The following is a 25,868-nucleotide window of genomic DNA, read 5'->3' as shown; positions in this document are numbered from 1 at the left end:
GAATAGCATAGTCAGCCCTACACTCAGTGGTATGTATTTAAAAGGTACTTAGACCTTAGTAAGTAAAAAGGCAAAAAGCCCAGTTGGTAAGTGGTATTGGAAGTATAAAACAACAAAGTGAATAAGTCAATAATTTACACTTGAAAACAATTTTAAAGAAAATTCAAACCAAAAGTAGAAAACGTTAAAAATGTAACTGCTAGAGGCATGATATCCACGTGATGTGCAAAGTGATTAAATATTTAAAAGCATAATATAGATTTTATTTTGATATAGCCACTTTCATTCATTGACAGGATTTCTTGGATAATTTCAACCACAGGAATTTCTACCTCAAAGCATTCATAAAATTGATAATTTGGGTACCTAGTAGTTATGAAAAGTGTCTTCACAATTTTTAGTATGAAAAGCAATATTAAAAAAGAAATGGAGCATCAAAATATTTTATTTAAAATTTACTTTATGCCTGATCTAATATGTAAATGGAAATATATTAACATTCTATAGGTTTCTGAATTTCATTTCCTATTTTATTTTTATGGATATCTTACTTTCTTTTGAATCTGTATCACTTGACATTAAAGCTGTATAAAAGCCATGCAGTTTATTTACAATATTATACATTAATTATGTTTAAAGATTATACCAAAATTTCACAAAACTGTAACTAAAATGAAAAGTGAAACATTTAGAGACTTTAAAAATTTTAGGTATAGAATTTTGCAAAAATTATTTTGGTTTATTTATAAGTATTATTCAAGCACTGGCTTGAAATAAGATGGACAAAAAATGCAAATGAGTAGAATTTCAACAAATGAAAAACTAAAAATGTTTAGTGAAAAGATAAAAGACTATACCATATAGATGAAATACTTCCTTGTAGCAATGGGAATTATAAAATAGGAAAAAAGATTAGTCCTTAAAAGTCTTTCATAATGAATAAGCTATCAGTAATAAGTCTACAAAAACTTTCCGAAATAAATTTTTTTGAATTATATTCATTACCAAACTTATGTTTTCAGTAGTGATTGGAGCTGTGAACCTTAAATATTTATTTTCCTATAGGGAAAGTCTCAGTTTCCACCTTTGGGAAGTGGGGGTTAAGGGGTGGGGGGAGAAGGAAACCAATCAGTAACCTTAGATTTAAGTAAAGATCCTGGTACCAGTATCATGTACTTGGGAGTAGAGAGCTGCAGAGACTTGCAAGTTCACATACTTTTAGCTATATAGAGTACTGTAAATATAGAGTAGTATAAAATTTAGGTTGTTCAATGTAAGATCCCCTATCAGAAAGTAAGTCCCTCATCCTTCAGAGTTTAAAAAACATCAATAGGGCCCTAGCCAGTTTGGCTCAGTAGACGGAGTGTCAGTCAAGGGCACATACCTCAGTTGCAGGCTCAATCCCCGACCCCATGTCTCTCTAAACATCAATGTTTCTCTGTGTCTCTCCCTCTCAGAATCTCTCTAAAAATCAATAGAAAAATATCCTCAGGTAAGGATTAAAAAAAAAAATCAATACTGTTTCTTCTTCTCTAGCTGCATCTTGTCCAGCTTTCACTGTTGTGGCTGAAGGACATTCAGGTACTCAGACTGCCCCAGCTGATAAGTCGTGTTCCTTCCACAGTCGACGTACTGGTACCTCTCCTGGGATATCTGTTCAGAGTGTCCAAAGTATGTTGTTGTCACAGTGACTCTAAAAATAAAATAAATGTGGAGAAACATTGAATAGTTATATATATAAAAGTTTTCTCAATTGAGAATACTTTTATACATTAAAATTCTCTTCAGAGAGAGATTATTTGATTGATGATGATAGCTTCATATTCTGGACATGGGTCTCTTAGGAAATATTTTCCCAACAGACAACAGGAATGCTGGCTGAGCAAGCCCTATCCAAATAATTATATACAAATGTAATTTTTTTCAAAACACCCATCTTTAGTTAAAAATATAACATAAGTTCATCATACTATTAAAAATCATACAGTTATAGAAAAAGGGTTCATCAAATGTTAGGCTCATGGCCCAAATTCCAAACTTATAATCTACAATGTTTTAAAAGCTTAGGGTAACACCCAATATACAAACCAGTAACGTTATTTCTCCTCACTAATGCTAATGATCATTTACCAAAGGGAGCAAGGAATTGGATGCTAAGTTCAGTCCTCCCCTCTGTCCCAACCCCTGACATTTTCCTGAGGACTTGCAAGGTCTCGGTTCACTATTCAGCAGCATGTGATCCTGTACTAATACTTCTTGAGCTCCCATCTCCTCATTTGTAACATGGGATAATAGTTATTTGACATCAGAGCACTCTTGTAAGACATAAAACCCAATTGAGATGGCATTGTAAAAATGCTGTGTATGCTCCAAGTCAGTGATTTTCAACCTTTTCAGCTCATGGTACACATAATCTAATTACTAAAATTCTGCAGCACACAAAAAACTTATTTGCTGATCAAAAAAAGGGTATAATTTTGATTTACAAAAAATAAAATAATAGTGATTACCTACCCTTTTTGCTTCAAAGTATGTCAGATGCAAACTTATTATGCAACATGACCAATAAGATGCAACTCTATTATGTGACCTATATACTTATGGTTTGTGACAGGGCATTCACACTAGAAGGCTATATTGTGTTGGTTGTTGTCATTTTTTTTTGTATTTGACAAGATAAGGGAAAAGAGGTCAGTGTCCCTGACTAGTCAGGTATTACATGCTTTAAAAATTCTCAGAGCACATCAGTTGAAAATTGCTGCTCAAAGCCAATGTTATGAATCTGAAATTTAAAAAAAGAAATGTCTTTTTCAAAAAATTCATACTCACTGCATCATGAGAACTATGTTATGCACTTTGATGGATGGCAGCGTACAGAAGTCACTGTTAAAGAGAAAACAATGTGAACACATGATACCTATGACATAAAATGTAAAAGTTTAATTACAATTCTTCCTATGCTAAAGCTAAGTGATACTATTAAGATATAAGTAAGCAGTATTGGTTGATCATTTCCTCTATCTCACATAATGATTAATATTTTCATTAACAGGTGACCTTTCAGTGCATGGACAACGCTCAACCAACTGAACCACATGGGCCAGGGCAATTTACTTTTACTTTTTAAAAAATTAATTTATTTTTTTATTGATTAAGGCAGTGGTTCTCATTGCTACTTCAAAACTGTAATTTTGCTACTGTTATGAATCGTAATGTAAATATCTGTGTTTTCCGATATTTACATTCTGAGAACCGCTAGCAGGGTCGCCTAATACCATCAGAAAACACAGATATTTACATTACAATTCATAACAGTTATGAAGTAGCAATGAAAATAATTTTATGGTTGGGGGTCACCACAACATGAGGAACTGTATTAAAGGGTCACGGCATTAGAAAGGTTGATAACTACTGGATTAAGGTATTACATATGTGTCCTTATCCCCCCATTGCACCCCCACCCCCCTGCTCATGCCCTTACCCCCTTGGTGTCTGTGTCCATTGGTTATGCTTATAGGCATGCATACAAGTCCTTGGGTTGATCTCTCTCCCTTACCCCTACCCTCCCATACCTTCCCTCTGAGGTTTGACAGTCTGATTGATTCTTCTCTGTCTCTGAATCTGTTTCTGTTCATCAGTTTATGTTGTTCATTATATTCCACAAATGAGTGAGATCATGTGATATCTATCTTTCTCCAACTGACTTACTTTGCTTAGTGTAATGCTCTCCAGGTCTATCCATGCTGTTGCAAATGGTAGGAGTTCCTTCCTTTTTACAGCAGTGCAGTATTCCATTGTGTAGATGTACCATAGTTTTCTAATCCACTCATCTGCTGATGGGCACTTAGGCTGTTTCCAAATCTTAGCTATTGTAAATTGTGCTGCTATGAACATAGGGTGCATATATCCTTTCTGATTGGTGTTTCTGGTTTCTTGGGATATATTCCTAGAAGTGGGATCACTGGGTCAAATGGGAGTTCCATTTTTAGTTTTTTGAGGAAACTCCATACTGTTCTCCAGTGGCTGCACCAGTCTGCATTCCCACCATAGGGTTCCTTTTTCTCCGCATCCTCGCCAGCACTTGTCATTTGTTGATGATACGGTAGTCATTCTAACAGGTGTGAGATGGCACCTCATTGTCGTTTTGATTTGCATCTCTTGGATGATTAGTGAATTTGAGCATGTTTTCAAATGTCTCTTGGCCTTCTGTATGTCCTCTTTAGATAAGTATCTATTTAGGTCCGTTGCCATTTTTTGATTGGGTTGTTTATCTTCCTTTTGTTAAGTTGTATGAGTTCCCTGTAAATGTTGGAGATTAAACCTTTATTGGAGATAACATTGGCAAATATGTTCTCCCATGCAGTGGGCTTTCTTGTTGTTTATTTTCTCTTTAGTTTCCATTGCCATGGCGCTATATTGGTGAAGATGTTACTTCGGCATATGTCAGAGATTTTGCTGCCTATAGATTCCTCTAATATTTTTATGTTTTCCCGTCTTTAAGTCCTTTATCTATTTTGAGTTTATTTTTGTGTATGGTGTAAGTTGGTGGTCTAGTTTCATTTTTTTTTGCATGTATCTGTCCAACTTTCTGAGCACTATTTATTGAAGAGACTGGTCTTGACTCCATTGTGTGGTCTTGCCTCCTTTGTCAAATATTAATTGAGCATAGTGGTTTGGGTCGATTTCTGGGTTCTCTATTCTATTCTATTCTATTCTATTCTATTCTATTCTATTCTATTCTATTCTATTGGTCTATATGTCTGTTCTTGTGCCAGTACCAAGCAGTTTTGAGAATAGTGACTTTGTAATACAGCTTAATATCTGGTATTGATATCCCTCCTATTTTGTTCTTCTTTCTCAGGATTGCTGTGGCTATTTGGGGTCATTTTTTATTCCAGATGAATTTTTGGGGAGTTCATTCTAGGTCTGTGAAATATGCCATTGGTATTTTAATGGGGATTGCATTGAATCTATAGACTGCTTTGGGTAGTATGGACATTTTGATGATGTTGATTCTACCAATCCATGAACACGGTCTGTTCATCCGTTTATGTTTTCCTCTATGTCTTTTTTCAGTGTCCTGTAGTTTTCCGAGTACAGGTCTTTTACCTCCTTAGTTAAGTTTATCCCTAGGTATCTTAATTTTTTTGGTACAATGGAAAAATGGGATTTTTTAAAATCTCTCTTTCTCTAAGTTCACTATTGGTGTATAAAAATGCTATAGATTTCTGGGCATTAATTTTTTATCCTGCTACATTGCCAAATTGATTTATTAAATCTAATAATTTTTGATGGCATCTTTAGGATTTTCTATGTACAGTATCATGTCATCTGCAAATAACGACAGTTTTACTTCTTCTTTTTCAAGTGAGATACTCTTTATTTCTTCTTCTTGTCTAATTGCTGTGGCTAGCACTTACAGTACTATGTGGAAAAGGAGTGGTGAAAGTGGGCATCCCTGTCTTGTTCCTGTTCTTAGATGAAATGGTTTTAGTTTTTGCCCATTGAGTATGATGTTGGCTGTAGGTTTGTCATATAAGGCTTTTATTATGTTGAGGTATGATCCCTCTATTCCCACTTCGCTGAGGATTTTTATCAAGAAAGGGTGTTGGATTTTGTCAAATGATTTTTCTGCGTCAACTGATATGACTATATGATTTTTATCTTTTAATTTGTTTATGTGATGTATCATGTTTATTGATTTGCAGATATTGTACTATCCTTGCATCCCCGGGACAATTCTTACTTGGTCATGGTGTATGATCTTTCTGATGTAAGGCTTGATCCGATTTGCTAGAATTTTATTGAGGATTTTGGCATCTATGTTCATGAGGGATATTGGCCTGTAATTCTCTCTCTTTGTGTTGTCTTTATCTGGTTTTGGTATTAGGGTAATGCTGGCTTCATAGAATGAGCTTGCAAGTGTTCCTTCCTCTTGAATTTTTTGAAAGTCTGAGGAGGATAGGTTTTAGTTCTTCTTTGAATGTTTGGTAAAACTCCCCTGTGAAGCCGTCTGGCCCTGAGCTTTTGTTTGCTGGAAGCTTTTTGATGACTGCCTCAATTTCTTCCACAGTTATTAGCCTATTGAGATTTTTAGATTCTTCTTGATCGAGTTTTGGAAGGTTGTATTTTTCTAAGAATATGTCCATTTCCTCCAGGTTGTCTAGTTTGTTGGAATAGAGTTGTTCACAGTATTTTTTTTTAACAATCCTTTGTATTTCGGTGGGGTCTGTTATTTCACCTCTTTCATTTCAGACTTTGTTTATTTGGGTCCTCTTTCTTTGCTTCTTGGTGAGCCTGGCTAGAGGTTCATCAATCCTGTTTATCCTTTCAAAGAACCAGCTCTTGGTTTTCTTGATCTTTTGTATTGTTGTGTTTTATTTTATTTTATTTTTTTTGGTCTCTACGTCACTTATTTCTGCTCTGATCTTTATTATCTCCTTCCTTCTGCTCACTCTGGGCTTTTCTTGTTGCTCTCTTTCTAATTCTTTAAGTTGTAGAGTTAGAGTTAGGTAATTTATTACCATTTTTTTTCTTGCTTTTTGAGGTAGGCCCGTAGAGCTATAAACTTCCCTCTCAGGACTGTTTTCACTGTGTCCCATAGATTTTGGATTGTTGTATTTTCATTGTCATTCATTTCCAGCATGTTTTTAATTTCTTCTTTGATCTCTTTGGTAACCCAATCATTGCTTAATAGCATGCTATTCAGCTTCCAAGTGTTTGAATTTTTTTGATTGTCTTTATTGTAGTTTATTTCTAATATTATGCCATAGCAGTCTGAGAAGATGCTTGATATGATTTCTATCTTCTTGAATTTGGAGAGACTTTGCCTGTGCCCCAATATGTGGTCTATCTTTAAAAATGTCCCATGTGCACTTGAGAATGTATATTCTGTGGCTTTGGGGTGAAATGTTCTGAAGATGTCAATTAAGTCCATGTGATCTAGTGAATCATTTAGGATTGCTGTTTCTTTGCTGATTTTTTGTCTAGAGCAGTGGTGTTCAACCTTTCTAATGCCGTGATCCTTTAATACAGTTCCTCATGTCACAATTATTTTCGTTGCTATTTCATAACTGTAATTTTGCTACTGTTATGAATCATAATGTAAATATCTGTGTTTTCCGATGGTCTTAGGTGACCCTGCTAGTGGTTCTCAACCTGTGGGTTGCAGTTGAGAACCACTGCTGTAGAGCCTAAGACCATTGGAAAACACAGATATTTACATTACGATTCATTAACAGTAGCAAAATTACAGTTATGAAGTAGCAACGAAAATAATTTTATGGTCGGGGGTCACCACAACATGAGGAACTGTATTAAAGGGTCACAGCATTAGAAAGGTTGGGAACCACTGGTCTAGAGGATTTATCCAGTGATGTCAGTGGGGTATTCAAGTCCCCTACTATGATTGTCTTGTTGTTGATTTCTCCCTTGACATCTTCCAAGAGTTTATGTATTTGGTGTTCCTGCAATGAGTGCATATATGTTTATCAGAGTTATAGCTTCTTGTTGAATTGCTCCCTTTAGTATTATGTAGTGGCCTTCTTTATCTCTTGCTATGGTCTTCACTTTGAGGTCTATTTTGTCAGATGTAAGTATTGCTACTCCAGCTTTTTTTTTTTTTTTTTCATTTCCATTTACCTGGAAGGTATTTTTCCATCTCTTCACTTTCAATCTGTGTGAGTCCCTTGTTTTGAGGTTGGTCTCTTATGGACATTATATATATGGGTCATGTTTTCTGATCCATTCAGCCACTCAGTGTCTTTTGATTGGAGCATTTAGTCTGTTAAGTTTAAAGTTATTATTGATAGGTACTTGTTTGTAGACGTTTTTATTTTTTGTGCCTATGTTCCTTCTTCCTTTTTTATTTCTTCTTTTTACACCAATCCCTTTAGCATTTCTTGCATTGCTGGCTTGGTGGTGATAAACTCCCTTAGCCTTTTTTTGTCTGTGAAGCTCCTGATTTCCCCTTCAATTTTGAATGATAGCCTTGCTGGATAGAGTATTCTTGGGTTCAGTCTCTTGCTCTGCATCACTTTGTAAACTTCCTTCCATTCCTTTCTGACCTGATGTGTTTCTGTTGAGAAATCATTTGATAATCTAATGGGAGATCCCTTGTACATTAACTTTCTGTTTCTCTCTTGCAGCCTTTTAAGATTCTTTGTCCTGAACATTTGCCATTGTAATTATGATGTGTCTTGGTGTCGGTCTTTTTAGGTTCATCTTGCTTGGGACTCTGTGCTTCTGTGACTTTTTTCTTCCCCAAATCAGGGAAGTTTTCTGGCATTATTTCTTCAAATAGGTTTTCTAATCCTTATTCCTCTTCCTGTCATTTGGCACTCCTATTATTCGTATGTTGCTTCATTTCATTTTATCACAAAGTTTTCCTTAGGCTCTCCTCCTGTCTTTTAATTTTTTTCTCCAATTGCAGTTCAGTTTGGGTGTGTTTTGCTTCCCTGTCTTCTAATTCGCTAATTTGGTCCTCCGCTTCTCCTAGTCTACTGTTCAAACTTTCCATAGAGTTTTTTTTATTGCAGCTATATTACTCTTTATTGCCTCTTGATTCTTACATAAGTTGTTGACTTTTTTCATCCATCTGGTTTATGAACTGTATGACCCTTATTCTGAATTCTTTTTCTGACATATTTCATGCCTCGATTTCACTTAGCTCCTTTTCTGGCAACTCCTCCTTTTCTTTCCTTTGGGGGTTTCTTTGTTTCCCCATTTTTTCTCTCACCGAAGGATCTAGGTGTCGAGTCATGCGGGGGCTGCTCCTTGGGTGGCAGCAGCTCTTTGGGCGGCGCCTTCTCCTCGGGCAGTCATGGCAGCAGCTACTCCTCAGTTAGCGATGGCTCCTCTGGTGGGCGCTGCTTGCATGGCTGCTCACAGCAGAGGCGGCTCCTCTGGCTGGCGGGGTCGGGCTGCTCACATAGCTGCTGCTCCTTGTATGGGAGTGGGAAGCTCACAAGGCTGCTGCTCCTCGGACGGGGACAGGCTGCTCGCGAGGCTGCTGCTCTTTGGACAGGGGCGGACTGCTGCTCCTTGGACGGGGGAGGGCTGCTCATGAGGCTGCTGCTCTTCGGACAAAGGCAGGCTGCTTGCGCAGCTGCTGCTCGCGCAGCTGCTGCTCCTGCTTGCATGGCTGCTACTCGTGTAGTCGTGGTGCCCTAGGCCAAAGTGTTGGGCTGGCCAGAGGGGAGCGCAACTTGGAACTCACAGGAGCCCGTGGCCAGAGTGACTGGAGTCTTGGTGACCGTGGGACTGCAGCTGACGCAGCAGGTCCCTGGCCAGGGGTGGCTGTAGAGTCCTAGGTGGTGTCTGAGGGCACCCTGGGTGGAGGTGAAGCTGGGCTTCCAGTCACAGCAGCTCTCCCCTTCAAGCAGGTATGGCCTCTGCAGGAGAGCCAGCTGCCCCAGGACTGTTTGCAACGGCAGCAGAGGCTGCCCAGCTAGGTGAGCCCCGTCTACCTGCCCCCGAAGGTCCTGTGGGATCCAACTGTCCCTCACTCACGTACACATTCATAAACACACATACCACACATCCACACACTCCCCTTTCGTTCTCTCACTCACTCACACGCTTTCCCTCACTGCCACCATCTTCCTGCCTCTGTAATTGGGTCTGGATGGTAATGACCCGTTCGTGGATGGAGTCTCCTCTCTGGGTGTCTGGTTATGTGGCTCACTCTCTACCACACTGACCGAACAGGAGAAAATGCAACTTGACAAGACACGACCCAGAGGGAACAAAACACGAATGTACTCACGACACTGCTAACACCAATATAAGTGACCACCAGAGGAAAGAGAATGGGGGAGGAGAAAAGAGAGCACAATGATATTGAGGAGAGAAAAAATGGTTAGAGAAAAAAGAAAAAGAAGAAGGAAGAAAAAGGAATAATATATATATGGGGAGAAAACACCACTGAACAAACAGATAAACCAAAAAATGCGAACACCAAACACCCAGAAAAGAGGGTGGGGGCAGAATCTGTAGAGGCCGGGCTTATATACAGGAAGTAAGGTTAAGGAATTGGATCAATATGGGGAGGACCTCAGTTCAATACAGAAGAAGTAGAAAGCGGATGAGTAGATAGTAAGAAAGATGTTACACTTGTCCCAAGGGATGTGGCCTTGGTGCTGTGTGGCTTCCTTCTGACCCTCCGGGCTTGGAGGTCTCCACCTCTCTCTTGATTCTACCGTTCTCCAGGCATCCTCTGCCCTTTCCTGCTGTGGACTGACTCACTAACTGTGTCCACTTTGCCAATTCTGGGTGGATGTTATTCGATTTAGTTTCTTCCTCTATCTGCTCTGTGACAAGGCTTGGGACATGTCTGCCTATACTGCTGGCATTTTGTCTCTCCTCCTACTTTTACTTTTCACCTTTCGAAATTTCACTAATCCGTTTGTTGTTCAGAAATTTTATATTAGGCTGATAGATGATTAAAATTTATCACTGTTTTACTTAACAAGAGTAAATAATCATTTAGAAACAATTTATAAGCTTTAGAACATCAAAATAACAGAGTATTACACATTACAGTGGAACATTGGTTTAAACTTAATTTGTTCCACAAGCGATTTGTTTGAAAACCCAAATCATTTTTCCCATTAGAAATAATATAAATTGAATGAATCCATTCCAGACCCCCAAATGATTCCCTGTTTTAACCTTTCTTACATAGAGTACATGTCTAATGTACTGTTTAATCTAAAAAAAACAAAACACTTTACTTCTTAAATTTATCAAACCACCCCTTACTAGTCTTAAAGGAATCACTTTCAGCACTTGTTCCAGGGGTATCTTTCAGGTCAGCATGCAGTGTCTTTGCTTGTTCATATATCACTGTCTCTGAAATGCTGTCACTGGCTAATGGCTTTTTATTTATCCAAATCAACAGCAGTTTTTCTACCTCTTCAATTGCCTGTAATCATTGTTTCTTTCACACCCTCAGCAACACTAGCACTCTTTCCCCCGCCACCCCCAGCCCCAATATTTTTAAAAACTTCTTTACCTTCTTGTCCTAAAATATAAATGTCGTTATATATTTTATTATTATTTTTTAATCTTTTTAATTTAAATTCTTTGTTGTTGAAAGTATTATATATGTCTCCTTTTCCCCCCATTGACCTTTCCTGCCCACTCTGACCTTTTCCCAATGTTTTTATTGATTTTTAGAGAGATTGATTTTCATGCCCCCTACTGGAGATCAAGCCCACCTCCCAGGCAGGTGCTCTTGACTGGAATGGAATCAGGGACTCTTCAGTCCACAGGCCGAAGTTCTATCCACTGAGCCAAATCAGCTAGGGCCATTAGCACTCTTGAGGACCTCTTTATGTTTTACAATTGTGCTAATGGTTGATTTAGCCTGCAACAAAAACATTCTCTCCCAGTTGCTTGAGAGAGACTTTTTTGTCATGCTGAGGTATCAGCATGAACACTGAAAACCAAAGTTTGGGTTTACTTTAACAACCCAGACTTTTTTTTTTCTGTGAACTGGGTTGAGAACAGAATTGTTTTAGATGAGGGACATTTGAGAAATGAGGCTTGACTGTATTAGCATTATTAATATTCCTATAATAAAACATCAACAAATAATAGAATATATGAGAATATGATTTTAAAATAGTAAACATAAAGTGACACTGTATATATGATCTTAATTCTGAAAAAAAAAAAAAAAATCAGGTGTTGCACATAAATGTCATGTACGTTGAAAAGGGAGAAGAGGAAAACAGAGATGAGCAGAAGCCAGAAGGAATATTCCAAAATGTGGTCTTGTGACTGCTAAGATTATGAAAGATAAAATACATACATATTTAATTCATACTTTATAATTTAATGAGAGGAAATAAAAATCAGAACTTACTACATATAACTCATTTCCTCTGCTATGATAGTAGGTACTGTGTAATCAATCTGAAAGGCAAAAAATAAAAATAAACAGAGAGAATTGGATCAATAATCAAACATTTCAGATACATTTCATAACTTCAAAGAGTTCAGAAATCTCTCCCTTTATGAGTCTGATGCTAAGACTTACTCTTATACTAGAGGCCCAACACACTAAATTCGTGCATGGGTACAGTTCCTAGGCCTGGCCTGCAATCAGGGCCATCTTGCCCAGCTGCCCGCAGCTGGCCCCACCACTCACCCCCAGTTCCCCGTTCGCCATCGGGTGATCGGTGCCTAACGGCCGGGGGAAAGAACCAGAGGTTGGCTGTTCCCACCCGCTCATGGGCCCCGCCCATGCCGAGGGTGGCCATATGGCGATGGGAGCCTGCTGGCCAGGGAAAGGGACCAAGAGGTGGTCAGTGTCCCTTACAGTGACTGGTCCAGCAGTCCTTCTGCCATTAGGGTCAATTTGCATATTACCCTTTTATTATATAGGATATTCACTAGAGGCCCGAGGCACAAGATTCGTGCAAGAGCTCAGCCTTCGTAGCCCAGTGGCTTGCCTCAGCTCTAGCAGCCCCAGCTTCATCCAGAAGGTCATCCAGAAGGAAATCTGGAAGGTCGTTCGGCTGTCCGGTCTAATTAGTATATTATGCTTTTATTATTATAGATGGAGCACATTTCAAAGTCAAGTTTTTGAGGAAACCCCCACCTCACTCAAAGTAGTACAATAAAGTTGAGATTCATTTAACTTCTTCAAAGTATTTCATGACTGAAGCTTACCTGTCTCATATCCAGTGGACCAATGTTTGTTATGTTGTTTAAGCGTGACTTTCCAATAACTGTTTTTGAAAACTGAACTTGTGCAGTGATGTTTTCAACTTCAACAGCATAATAGTTATTGTTTGTTATATTTAGCGTGTTCTGCAAAAGAAAGGAGGCAGAAAATGTGTAAGTTATCTGAAAATAAGCAAAAGGAAGATGTATTCAAACTAATAAAAATGACTTCAGTTTTGGCTATGCTTCATTATTAGAATAAAAGTTTTAACAAAAATGTCAAAGAATATCAAATGAACCAATTCTTTGGTTTCATGTATGAGTACAATGTGTTGAATATGCTACAATAGTGTAAAAAAAAAAAAAAAAGGCCCAGAAATGGTACAGGCCGAGAATGTTAGAAAAGGTATTTGCGGCGTTAGCAAAAATTCAATAAAAATAATTTTTAAATTTCATCTAAATGTTTACTAAATGTTAATAAAGTTGTTTCTAACTCTAATAAATACAAATATGGCCATATAGCAGCACTTTAAATAAATTTGGTTTAGGAGAAATTGGTATTTTAGATTATAAACAAATAGAAATTTCTACCAGGTCACCATGGAGAAAAAATGGAAAAGATGTAAGTCTGTTTGGTTGGAAAAAGATAAAGGTGCATCACTTCTATACTTAAGTAACACTAGGTCCAACTTTTTTTATTCTAATTCACAAATGTCTCAAATTCAGAAACAAATGTTAAAAAGTAAACAGATTATACATAGACTAGAGGCCTGGTGCATAAAATTCACAGGGGGGGGGGCCTCAGCCTGGCCTGCACCCTCTCCAATCCAGGACCCCCGGGGGATGTCCAACTGCCTCTCGCAATCTGGGACCACTGGCTCCTAACCGCTCACCTGCCTGCTTGACTGATCGCTCCTAACCCCTCTGCCTGCCTGCCTGATGGCCCCTAACCACTTCTGCCTGCCTGCCCGATCGCCCCTAACTGCTCCCCTACCGGCCTGATCGCCCATAACTGCTCCCTTGCTGGTCTGATCGCCCCTACCTGCCTCTGCCTCGCCCTGCACCCAGGACCCAGGATTCCCTCCTCTGGCTGGTCACAGGCACCTGGGACCCGGGCTTCCCTCCCTCTGGCTGGCCTCAGGCACCCAGTACCCAGGCCAGTTTTGCCTGGGCCGCCCACAGCCGCAGGGGACCGTGGGCAGGCGGCTCTGCCTGGGTCACAGCCGCAGGCGCCCAGGACCGCAGGGCGGGCAGCTAGTCCCTCTCCCGGGCTGCAAGCGCAGGCGCAGCTGCTGGCACCCAGGACCGCAGGGCAGGTGGCTTGTCCCTCTCCCAGGCCGCAGCCTGGCTGGTCCCCATTTCTCACTCCCCAGTGTTGAGTGTCTGAGACATTACGGTGTGATGGTGTGAGGGCGTGATGGCCATTTGCATATTAGCTCTCTATTATATAGGATTTTTGGTAGTAATTGTTTAATTCATTTATCCTCCTAAGGCATCTTCAAATGCCAAATGATTCTGCATACACAACTGACCGTATTTATTATTCACCACTTTCAGCAGAAATGACAGAGAAGGTTAATACTGTAGACACACAGAAAGCAAGCTGACCAGCATCCCATTTAATCTTCTCTCAACAAGGACAAAGGTGCTGCTTAACATCATAAAGAAGTGAAGTAAACTATTTTTAATATAAATTTTTACTTACTGTGATATTTAAATATATTGTACGCTTTGCATCATCATAACTGACGTATGCTGATTTGACACCAATGTATTTCACGTCGATAGAGCGAGGGAAAAGGAAAAACACAGCCAATCCAGAAATCAGCAGACAGACAAACACAGAAGCCATCACATACAGTTTTCTGAAAAAGAAAATGAAGTATTTAAATATATGTGCACCAAAAATTACACAATGAAACGTATAGAGGGTATTTTCAACTTGAATTTTCCCCCTATTATGCTAGCTGTATAAGATGTATTTTATCAACTTTTTACATTATAAAAGTATTGAGTAGGCTTGTGTCTGAGTCTACTAAGTACTGAAATGTTCTCCTTAAAAGATGTATTTACCTTATCGGAGACTAGGATTTCAGGCTTATTAGAGATATAATATCACTGCAGTGACTCCCAAACTGGGCTGCACATTAAAATCAAGACAAGGAGCTTTAAAAATAAATAGATTTCAAGACTTCCTCTTGATTTCCCTAAAGCAGACTTTTCACATGTGAATTCTGCCACTGTGATTCCCTAAAGTGACTACTCATCAATAACCACCTCTGAAGCTCTTAAAACAATGAGATATCAACACGGCTTATCAATTTCACCTCAAGTTTATAGCCATTCCCTGTTGTTATAAAAGATATTAATAAATGGCCAGTATGAATATCCAATTCTATAGTTTTGAGATTATTTCTCTAGTGGCTGAACCTGTTCTCCCCTTTACAAACTGGATCCTACCCACAGCAGGTTCTTCTCAGGATGTGCCTGTCCTTTTTGTAAGAGTTTTTATCCAGTTTCCCTCGGTCTTTGAGGGCTTAGGATGGCCAAGTTCACTCTGATCTTTTCATGGTCCCTTACTGGATCTCTGTGGCCTTTTTCGCACTCTCTCCACGCTGGAGCATGAGGAGCACTCCCATTTAACAGGTTATTCTCAGAGGTATTTGCTGAAAGTCCTCTGAGTGGGATCCTCTTCTTATAGGTAAGGTATTTGCTTTCGGTATCAGTGGCATTGGGACTCTTAGGAACTCTCTATTTGCTTCCATTCACAATTCCCACACAGCTGCTCAACATGTTAAGTCCTTGCTGTCATCAAGGTTTGAATAACCATTTTTATCCTGTGGCTAGTGGGAACACCCATTTTTAAAAAATAAACATGTTTTCTCTATGTGTGTTCCCTACAATTAATTTGTTTGTCTGTTTTAATAAATGGATTTGAGAAGATTCAGATACTATGCTGCTTTCAAGACCTTATCCCAATTAGGAATCTTTTTTTTTTGATGACACAAAAGCATATGAGAGCATTACTTAACAATCTGATAGCATTTTTCCCTTTTAATAGTGTTAACTAGAGTAATTATTATATACTAAAGGCCCGGTGCACAAAATTCATGCACCGGGGGGTGAGGGTCCCTCAGCCTGGCCTGCACCCTCTCCAATCCAGGATCCCTCTCGCAATCCAGGACCACTGGCTCCTAATCGCTTGCCTGCCTGTCGGCCTGATCACCCCTAACTGCCCTCCTCTGCCAGCCTGATCAGCTCCCTAACTGCTCCCTACTGCCGGCCTGATCACCCCTAGCTGCCTCTGCTTCAGCCCCTGCCACCATGGCTTTGTCTGCAAGGAAGGCAGGACTACCGGAGGATGTCCGGTCGAACTGGTCTAATTAGCATATTACCCTTTTATTAATACAGATAATTTGAAAAGCAAAAACAAAACAAAACAAAAACCACACAGCAAAACAATTTGCCATTTTTTTATGAGTATAATCACTTACGTTCTTCTTGGCCTTAATCTCTGATCACTATATGGAATCAATGCCACCAGCTGGTTTTCTTGCCCTAAGAGTTAAAGAAGTTTAAAAATTTATTAACATGGTTAATTAAAAATGTAGTGACTGCTCAACAAAGTCTGGTTTGGAGAGACCAAAATACCATGTGGTTCTCATCACATTCCTTTAGTAAACTCTCAAAATCTTCAGAAATTATCCAACTTGGATCTTTGTATTAACCATTAAAGCACCAAAGTTAAATTCTCTTTTAAAGCTTTCCATAATGCTTCAATTATTCCTTCCAGACCTCTCCATAACTCTCCCCTCATTTACACTACTCCCAACACACCCACATATAAATATATACATATATTATATATATATATATATATTATGAATATATGTCTCTTTGTGTATATATACATATTGCATCTTTGTGTGTATATATATACATATTGCATCTTGGTATTCATTTAGCTAAACTACAATCCTGGTTAAAACCAACCCTTAGCTACTGTGCCTATATCCACATTTAAATGTGAGAGAGAAAAACATCCAACTATACTCACTGGTCTGATTTTAGATCACTAATCTCAAGTAGCCCTTAATGATGCCAACAATCATACTAATTTCCTTAGTTCACACTCTCAACCTGACATACCAAGACCACCATTTCATAACTTCAACTTTTTTTGAAACATCCAGTATCTTCTTCCCCATACTCACTCTGAGCTCAGGATGTAGCAAACAGAAGAGAACTTTCGCAAGTTCCCACCACCACATGCACCTAAACTATCTACTGCTGTGTCCACACATTCTACCTTCTCTCCTGTTACTAAGAGTAGCCCTCTGCACTAGGTCTAATAATTCTCCTGGCTCCTGCATTATCAATGCTTTCTCTGTGGATCATTCTCTCCAAATATTCACTCCATCTTATAAAAATCCCTCTCCTGACCTCACAGTCCCCTCCAGCTATACTACTTCACTCCTTTTTCACACAGTAAAACTCAATGCAAAAACTATCTTCCCACTATATAACCGCTCCTCCTATGCACCTGATCCCACTCTACACAGGGTATACATACTTTTGCAGGCTATCAAAACTTTACAGGTCCCTAGTGGTCTTTACATCACCAAATCCAATGGTCAGTTCTTAGTCCTCACATTAATTGATCTATCAGTAATATTTAACACAGTCGATCAATTTTTCTCCTTTGTGTATGTTCTACATTTACCTTCTAGGACACCAAATACAGATTTCCTCCTTCTACACTAGCTGCTCTGTCAGTGTCTGCTAATTCTTTCTCATGTAATTGACCTCAAAATGTAATGCTCAAGGGTTCAGTGCTAGGGCTTTTTTTCCACACTGCTGAACTTGGTGCTCTTGTTACCTGTGAGACTACAAGACCTTGGTTCTTATCTTCTTAACACATTAAGCACCAAGCCTGTTTTGTCTTCCTTTCCATTTAGCCTGAGATGTCCCATTTCACCGATATGCTGGCAGCACCAGTGACTGACAAGGTCCGGACGGAAAGTATAGTGTCAGTCACCGGTGACTGACATGGCGCTTAACGTGTTAAAGGAAAGGTTTCAATCAAGAGACAAAGTGCAGAAGAGCAAGCAAGGATTTATTGAAGGTAGCAAAAACACACTTAGGAACAAGGAAGGGCATAGAAGAAGCAAGCAGAGAGCCTAGGCTGGGCTGCCTTGGCTCACTGGGAAGTAAGAGAAAAGGGGGCCTTGGAGACAGGTTCAGGGGTTATCCTGGGACAAACTGCTGCAGACCACTGCTCCCCTGCTTGCAAGTCTCATGGAGTCCCTTAGAGTTTAGGATCATGCCTGTGGGGGAAGAGAATGGCATGGCCTGCTGGGACCTTTCTTTTCATGGGGTTTTAAAGGCTGGACATTTAGGAGAGGCCTTAAGGGAGGATCAGTAGAATATTCATTAGCTTTATGCTGATGTACCAAAATGAAATTTATTCTCTTAATCTGTCTGTCCTTGGGTATGGTTGGCAAATGGCATTAATTGGGTTTCTGTTACCTGTCTCCCTAAGTAGGGTGATTTAAGCTATTACCCTCTGGTTGGGGAGAACTACAAACCGTTTACTCTTAAGTGTCCTTGTTTAGGGAAGATAGGATTTACTAGGTGGCTGCAAACTGCTGTTTAACTATCTGTTTAGTATCCCTATTTCACTTGTCCTAGAATTTTCATACCTTCTTACTATCCTATAATGCTCTCATCCATCTCAGCTTTAAGTATCACCTGTATACTGATGACTCCAGCTTACACGTTGCACTTGAATTCCAGGCCCTCATTATAATTGCCTATTGCACATATCCACGTAGGTGTCAAATATGCATCTCCAAACATACATAACTAAAACTGAGCTCCTGAGCTCTCTCCTGACATACACCTTCAAGCCTTTTCTCCATCCTAATAACTAGTTCATTCTTCCAGTTGCTCAGCCAAAAAATACCTTTGGAGTAATCCTTGATTTCCCACTATGCACTTGCAGTTGCCAAAAAATCCCATTGGCCATACTTCAAAAACATATCCAGGTACTCTTCCCCTCCCCTAGTCCGGTATATTAATCCCTTCAATGAAAATAATCCTTTTATTCTCAGTCACTATCACTGCAAAGATAAAAATCATCACATTCAAAGGCCAACTCAAATATAAACCTTCCCAACCCAAGGCATTTACCAGAGACTCTGCGAGACCTCCTACTGCCACTCTGTCCTTTCCTTGGGCTTCTCCAGAGTCACATTATCAACTCTAACCAAGCAGATAGCTAGCAAGAAGAGCACAAACGTACCTTCACTATTTCTATTGTTGCCATTGATCCTAAAATAGCCTGAAAACAGTACACGGGAATTATTTCCCTCTGATTTCTATGATATTCCACAAATTGCTATTTTTTTCCTATTTGACTCATCATCATATACCATCCCCCTTCATGCAGTTCCTCTTGTGCCAATGCCTGAAATCATTCTTTAAAGGGAAAACAATGCACATACCCCTAGGAATTCTTCCTGTTCCTTGACAAGTGGGGCAGGTGACACTATCTCTTCCTGTAAATTCCACATATGGAAACTGAGAGACATCTCCACTTCTTCCATCTTCATTATGGACTTCATTATTAACCAGTCCATTCCTCATGTTTTCAGTTGATGCGACTCCACCGTAAGCATCTTCTTTAGTTGAATGCAAAGGCAAATGAGAAAAAGACTTTCCCATGTCTAAAGAAAAAGAATAATCTTATAGTAAACTTCACACACAAAACATGTATACGCAAGAACCTTATGAAACATTTATACCGATCTAATTTATTTAGAAAACCTCAGGGGAATGTTCAAACATTCAGACAGACTACTTTGGAATTAGAATTATACTCAATCAAAGTAATGTCTGAAACAATGAAGCCACTTACTTGAGTCCAAAAGTGTTTATCTATCAAAATATCTATCTATATATATAAAACCCTAATATGCAAATAGACCAAACGGCGGAACAACTGGTCGCTATGATGTGCGCTGACCACCAGGGGACATGCGGGGAACATGGCAGACATCAGCCGTGGCGGGATGGTGGAGCAGGTGAGTGGGGGGGGCAGACGAAGGCAGGGTGCCGGTTACTGTCATTGGGGTGAGCCTCTCGTGGTTACTGAAAATTCTTGGTTCCAGTGTGCTGTGGTCCCGCCTGCCGCTCAGTGCCATCAGTGGGTGTGAGCGGCAGCTGCTGGCCCTGATCACCCCTGAGGGCTTCTCCACCTCCCCCTGCTCCTGAGGGGTGATCGGGGCAGCAGCCTCTGCTTGCACCTGCTGATGGCGCTGGTCCCGCTCGCACCTGCTGCTGGCGCCGGCCCCAATCACTCCGTGCCATCAGCAGGTGCGAGTGGGGCCGGCGCCATCAGTATGTGGGAGCGGTGGTGGGGTTGCTGGCAGACAGGGGGCCAGGGGCCGTGGTGGAGGGGCTGGGCGGGGGTGCGGAGGATGGGCCAAGACCTGCCCCTGTGCCCACCGCAGCCTGGCGGTCCACAGTTCCTTTCAAGGTGCATGAATTCGTGCACTGGGCCCCCTAGCTATGAAATAATATATCAGACTTGTGATGAGAATGGGCCTTCAAACAACATTACAATTTAACATACTTTCTCTAGGTTCTCTGAAAAGTAATGTGGGCTTCACATTTCTTAGAATAAAACACAAACACATATTTCCTTTAAACCAATTAGCACGGAAGGCAAAAGTTTCTTTGGGCAGATCACAATTAGGTATCACCAAGCAAATTCAAAGTAGTATTTTTCAATCTTTTAATATTCATGCTCCTTTGTGATAAATAAAATTTACAGTCCCTCTAATCCATACATTTCTTTGCTTTAAACATTTAAACACTTGCAACAAAAATAACTCAAAAACCAAATTCTACATGTTTTCCTCTCATTCAGCAGTTGGCAGAGTTAAAATTATGAAAGGAACATTCCAAAATATTGAATACTAGAAGCCCGGTGCACGAAATTCATGCATGAGGGGGGTTCCCTCAGCCCAGCCTGCACCCTCTCCAAATCTGGGACCCCTCCGGGTATGTCCGACTGCTGGTTTAGGCCCGATCCCCGGACATCCCTCTCACAATCCTGGACCACTGGCTCCTAATCACTCACCTGCCTGCCTGCCTGGTCGCCCCTAACTGCCCCCTGCTGCTGGCCAGGTCACTCCAAACTACCCTCCTCTGCCAGCTTGGTCGCTCCTAACTGCCCCGCCTCCCGCTAGCCTGGTCACCCCTTACTGCCCCCACTGCCGGTCTAGTTGCCCCTCACTGCCCCCCCCGCCAGCCTAATCGCCTCCAACTGCCCCTCCTGCCGGCCTGGTTGCCCCCAACTACACGCCCACCCCGCCGGCCTGGTCGCCCCTAACTGCCTCCCCTCCACCAGCCTGGTCACCTCTTACTGCCCCCCTCTGTCGGCCTGGTCGCTCCTAATTGCCCCCCCCCTCTTGCTGGCCTGGTCACCTCACGCAGCCTGCTTGTTCAGTCGTTTGGTCATCCCTCACCAACCCCCCTGCTGGCCTGGTTACCCCACGCAGCCTGCTTGTTCAGTCATTTGGTTGTCCCTCACTAACCCCCCTGCCGGCCTGGTCACCCCACAGTCTGCTTTTTCAGTCATTTGGTAGTCCCTCACTAACCCCCTGGCAGCCTGGCCATAGACAGCCATCTTATGAGGGCATGAGGGTTAATTTGCATATTACCTCTTTATTATATAAGATAACTTACCCACACAAAACATCAATATCAAAATTTTAGCATAACAGTGTCAAAAATAATGTGGGGAAAATTAAATATAAATTTAAAGCCACTTTCATATGTATAAGTTCAAAAACATAATTTATGACTTCAACAAATGCATTATCTTCTCTTGCTTTGTTTCAATGACATTAAATCCCAGCCAAACCAATACTTGCCAGGCACAGGTATGTCTTAGGAGAGAAAGACACAAAAGGCAAAACCAGTGGCTCTGGCTGGACCTCATCGAACAATTGCCTTGATAGAGTCTGCCTCTGAAATGTGTGTGTTAGTTTGCCCTGCCTGCATGCCTCAGACATGGCTCAGCTAAACCTATGATCCAGGAGGTCACAGTTCAGTGCTGGTTGCAGGCTCTATCTCAGTGTGGGGCGTGCAGGAGGCAGTTAATCAGTGATTCTCTCTCATCACTGATACTGATATTTCTCTCTCTCTCTCTCTCTCTACACCCCACCCTTCCTCTCTGAAATCAATAAATTTTTTTTTTTTTAAAAAAGAAAGGTGTTTGTTTCAAGGCTAATGGACAAACACCACACTTTGTCAGGTACTGGGCATCCCCACACTTCTTACTAAATTTTCCTCAGAACCCTTATGAACTTAAGCACTTTTATTCCTGGAGGGTGGTTGGCGTATAGAGAGAGATTCTAAGCCCCCTTCTCTTCTGTGTGCTCAAAGTGTTTTTTGTTTGTTTGTTTGTTTGATCGCAGCCTTTTAATTTACTGAAAACCAATATGGAACTCAGACTCGGTATGAAGGGAGAGAAAAAAAGTAGAGCAGTCCATCCCATTTAAATGGATCGTAACTTCCTGCGATAACGAAGGAAGCCAGTCCCTTCCATAAGCTACACAAATAAAACAAAACCCAGCCTACAGTCTACTCCGGAAAGGTTAAAATTAAGACCCAGTCAACCGTGCAAGACAACTCAAAAAGAGCAAAACCAGCGGCCTCACAAGGTGCGGGGGCGTGGAATCAACCCAGTGCGTCCGGGGCTGGGGCCGAAGCCTGAGCCCCTCCGCAGGAGTCTGGTCTGGGTCTGGGTCTGGGTAGGAGGAGGTGGTGGCACAGCACCTCCATCAACACAGCCCAGAGCTCCTCCCCTGTCGCCTGGCGGGCCCAGCTCCCCGGCGGTCTCCCCTCCTTCCGCTCTGGAAGGGGACCTGCGGCCGCGCAGCGGGGGTCGCTCACCAGCGCTGTGTGGTCCCGAGCAGCTCCGGCGCGGACAGGCCCGAGGGCAGGGTCGCGGAGTCCGCGGTCAGGCTGCTAGGGCGGGAGCGACTGGCCTGCAGCAGGGCCGCCGCGGAGTCAGGGGGTGGGAGCGACGCGGGGACGGAATCAGCTGATGCCAGCCCTGTTGCAACCTGCGCCCGCGCCTGCGCAGAGCGCTCTCCTAGGCGTGTGTGGCCAGAACCGTGCCCCGCGCCTGCGCCCTTCCTCCGCCGTCCCGAACCGAAGCGCAGCTGCCGTGAATGTGGGCGCTTGCGTTTGTTACCTTGGTCTCCCAAGACTTAAAGGTAAAAATTGGCCGCCTGGCCCTAGAAAATTTAAAAATAATAGTATTACTCCACCCTTCCCCACCCCTCGTCGAGGCCATTTCCCTTTGCAAAGGGAAAAAACGTGCACTAGCTGCCTCGGCCCTCAGCTGCGCCGGCCTCCAGTCCTCGCTCCCTGCGAGTCGTCCCTGGCGTCTATTTTAATTTAATTTAATGTAATTAAGTCGCACTTATTTTAACTTAGAGCCTCTTGTTCAGTAGAAGGAAAATATAAGCAGGAGGGAACCCACTGTTTGTTCGTTTTGGTTTGTTTTTGCACACGGCGTCCCCGCCCCTCCTTTTCCCTTCTCGGTGGTTGGTTAGCGGGAGTGGGAGAGTCCAGTGCTCCACGCCTCCCTGTAACTTGGGCTACTTTCCGCAACGTCTCAGAGGTTAGGTTATCTCATTTAGAAAATGCAAATAATAACAGTACACAGTTGTTCTGAGGGCTGAATGAAATACAGGGAATAACTCTTCAGCACAGACTGGACTCATGGCTTGCAGAAAGTTTAACATTTCATGAATTTAAGTAACATATGCTCCTAGCATTTGTATCTTAACTAGTAGCTTCTGTATTTATAGTTTGTTATGAATTAATATAATCAGAACAGCAGTCTCAGGTGAGACAACAAGTGACGTGGGAGACAATGGGACTGTTCAAGTTGGAGTTCTAGTAATAAGGAAGGGGAAAGCACAGAAGTTTTTTTCTTCGGAGGCCATAACTGTAGCTGAAGTTAGAGAATTATAGGCAAGTTTTATGTGTTCAGCGGGGCAGTTTGCCAAATCCAAAAGGTCAGCCCAGCTGGGATGTAATACTTCCAGATTCCAGGGTTAGACAAGATGGTTAGAGTTAAAGAAAAAGGTTTCAGGAAGAGGCCATCCTTTTTTTAAAATATATGTATATTTTTTATTGATATCAGAGAGGAAGGGAGAGGGAGAGATAGAAACATCAATGATGAGAAGAATCATTGATCAGCTGCCTCCTGCACACCCTCTACTGGGGATCCAGCGGCAACCTGGGCATGTGCCCTGACCGGGAATCTTAACTGTGACCTCCTGGCTCATTGACTGACCCTCAACCACTGAGCCACGCTGGTGGGGCCATCCTTAAAACAGTATGAAAAACCCTGAACAAACAGCCAACATAATACAAGTTAAGGATCTAGGCAAAATGTTTGCATAAAACATGTATAATAGGTACTAATCCAAGGGTGGAGCTCAATAAACCAAGGACCTTTAAGGTAAGTGCTACTTACATGATTCCTATAAAAGGTCAAAGTTGTTCTCAAAGTACAGGGAGGCCCAAGAGAATCATTGATCCGCTGCCTCCACACTGGGATGGAGCCCGCAACCCTATGCATAGGTAGAGAAAAAGGAAAGCATGACAGAGTGAGAGACTGGGAGTAAGAAACAAGGCCAGATAGAAAAGTCACAATGGGGTCCAGTGGCTTTTTCCTACGCCAATGCAAAGGAGAACAGTAAGTAAAGTTAAGTGGGAAGGGGAGAAAAGGAGTACTTTCAGTCTTTTAGTAAGTGATTGTCACTACTACCTAATAGAGGAGAATTCGGTCCAGGAACCCTGGAGGAGGTATTCTGAAACGGTTATAAAATAAAAATAAAGAGACCAATCAGGATTTATAAAGTTATAAGAGACTTGCTCCACTTCACAACAAGCACAAACCAGAAAAGATTTGTTAAAATCAGTTAAAAATGATCAGAACTGAGGGTACAAATAAACATTCATAAGTTTAAATCCAGAAGGTAGTGAGAGCTAAGAGAAGAGAGAATGACAGTTTCTCTCATTTCCTACAGAACGGTTTTTGGTACATCCAAGTAACTTCCTACATGAATGCACCATAAGCAGGTAATAGGAGACCATCCAAATGTTGAATGGCTGTGTGTGGGCTGGGATGCTAGATTACATGCGCTTGGAGCTCCAGTCCAGAGTGAGTCTTCTGTACCCACCCTCTAACTCTGTCCCAAAGGCCATAAGTGCCCCAAATTAGCATGTGAGAGTCAGGATGGAACAATCCCTTGGAGGATTCCAGGCCTTTGTTAGGTGTCCCAAGCAACCCTCTGAAGGCTGGGGCAGGGCAACAGGGTGGAGAGAATTCTACTGAGGCACAGAAAGAGAGAGAAGACTGCAAAACATACAACAAATATCCATCAAAGGCTGTACAATTCATATGGAATACTAGTCAGCGATAAACAAGAACTACTGATGAAAGCAACATGATGAATCTCAAGAACATTTTGTACAAAACAGTCTGAATGCAAAAAAAAAAAATGTATACAATCACAATGTGTTTCCATTTACATGAATTACAAGAAAAGGCAAAACTAATATATGATTAAAGAAATTGGAAAGTAATTGTCTCAGATAAAGGTAGAAATGGATAGGAAAGGGGGAAAAGGAACTTTGTGGGGTTATATAAATGTTCTTTGTCTGGTTTTTGACAATAGTTAACAGGTTTCTTGCAACTGTCCAAACTCATTTAACTGAACAGTTAGGATTTTCAATTTATTATATGTAACGATGCTTCAATAAAAAATTAAAAATGCATACTTAGAAAAAGTATTAGGTGAACTTTTCGTTCTCATCACATTACTTCATCTTCCAGCCTGGAGGTTCCTATTTATCTTGGATTTTCTTTAATTACTGACACTCAATACTTAATACTTTTACACTTCAACAATAGGTCATAAATTCAGTTCATTAGTTTGGGGCCCTATTTGATGATGATATTCTATAATTCCCATTAATATTCAGAGTTGGTCTCTAAATTCCTGTAGAAGACTAGTAGCCCTGCACACGGATCTGTGCGCCAGTAGTTTGCTGCCACCCTCCAGTAGCTCTCTGCCCACTGCCCCGCCCTCCCGTAGCTC

General features: G+C 41.3%; 1 protein-coding gene across 1 annotated transcript; it reads right to left on the bottom strand.

The window, feature by feature from the left end:
* Positions 1–23,231, bottom strand: TMEM106B (transmembrane protein 106B). The gene is made up of 8 exons (XM_080663645.1): positions 22,639–23,231; positions 19,179–19,400; positions 16,167–16,230; positions 14,378–14,537; positions 12,679–12,819; positions 11,870–11,919; positions 2,830–2,883; positions 1–1,693 (listed from the first exon to the last, which is right to left on the bottom strand). Exons 2-8 carry the CDS (start codon positions 19,396–19,398, stop codon positions 1,555–1,557), a joined length of 828 nt encoding a protein of 275 aa, XP_080519771.1. The 5' UTR covers positions 19,399–19,400; positions 22,639–23,231; the 3' UTR covers positions 1–1,554.
* Between the last annotated feature and the right edge of the window lie 2,637 nt (positions 23,232–25,868).

The sequence above is a fragment of the Plecotus auritus genome (genome assembly GCF_963455305.1).
Source record: "Plecotus auritus genome assembly, chromosome: 4".
Lineage (NCBI taxonomy): Eukaryota > Metazoa > Chordata > Mammalia > Chiroptera > Vespertilionidae > Plecotus > Plecotus auritus.
This window is presented reverse-complemented; position numbering and strand designations above follow the sequence as displayed.

What these genes read in the sequence shown, in the direction of transcription:
- TMEM106B (XM_080663645.1), bottom strand. Translation starts at nt 19,398, where the DNA reads ATGGGAAAGTCTTTTTCTCATTTGCCTTTGCATTCAACTAAAGAAGAT. An exon ending in AACAGGAAGAATTCCTAGGG is followed by an intron (nt 16,231 to 19,178) that starts GTATGTGCATTG and finishes TTTAACTCTTAG; the next exon opens with GGCAAGAAAACCAGCTGGTG. An exon ending in GAGGAAATGAGTTATATGTA is followed by an intron (nt 2,884 to 11,869) that starts GTAAGTTCTGAT and finishes TCTCTTTAACAG; the next exon opens with TGACTTCTGTACGCTGCCAT.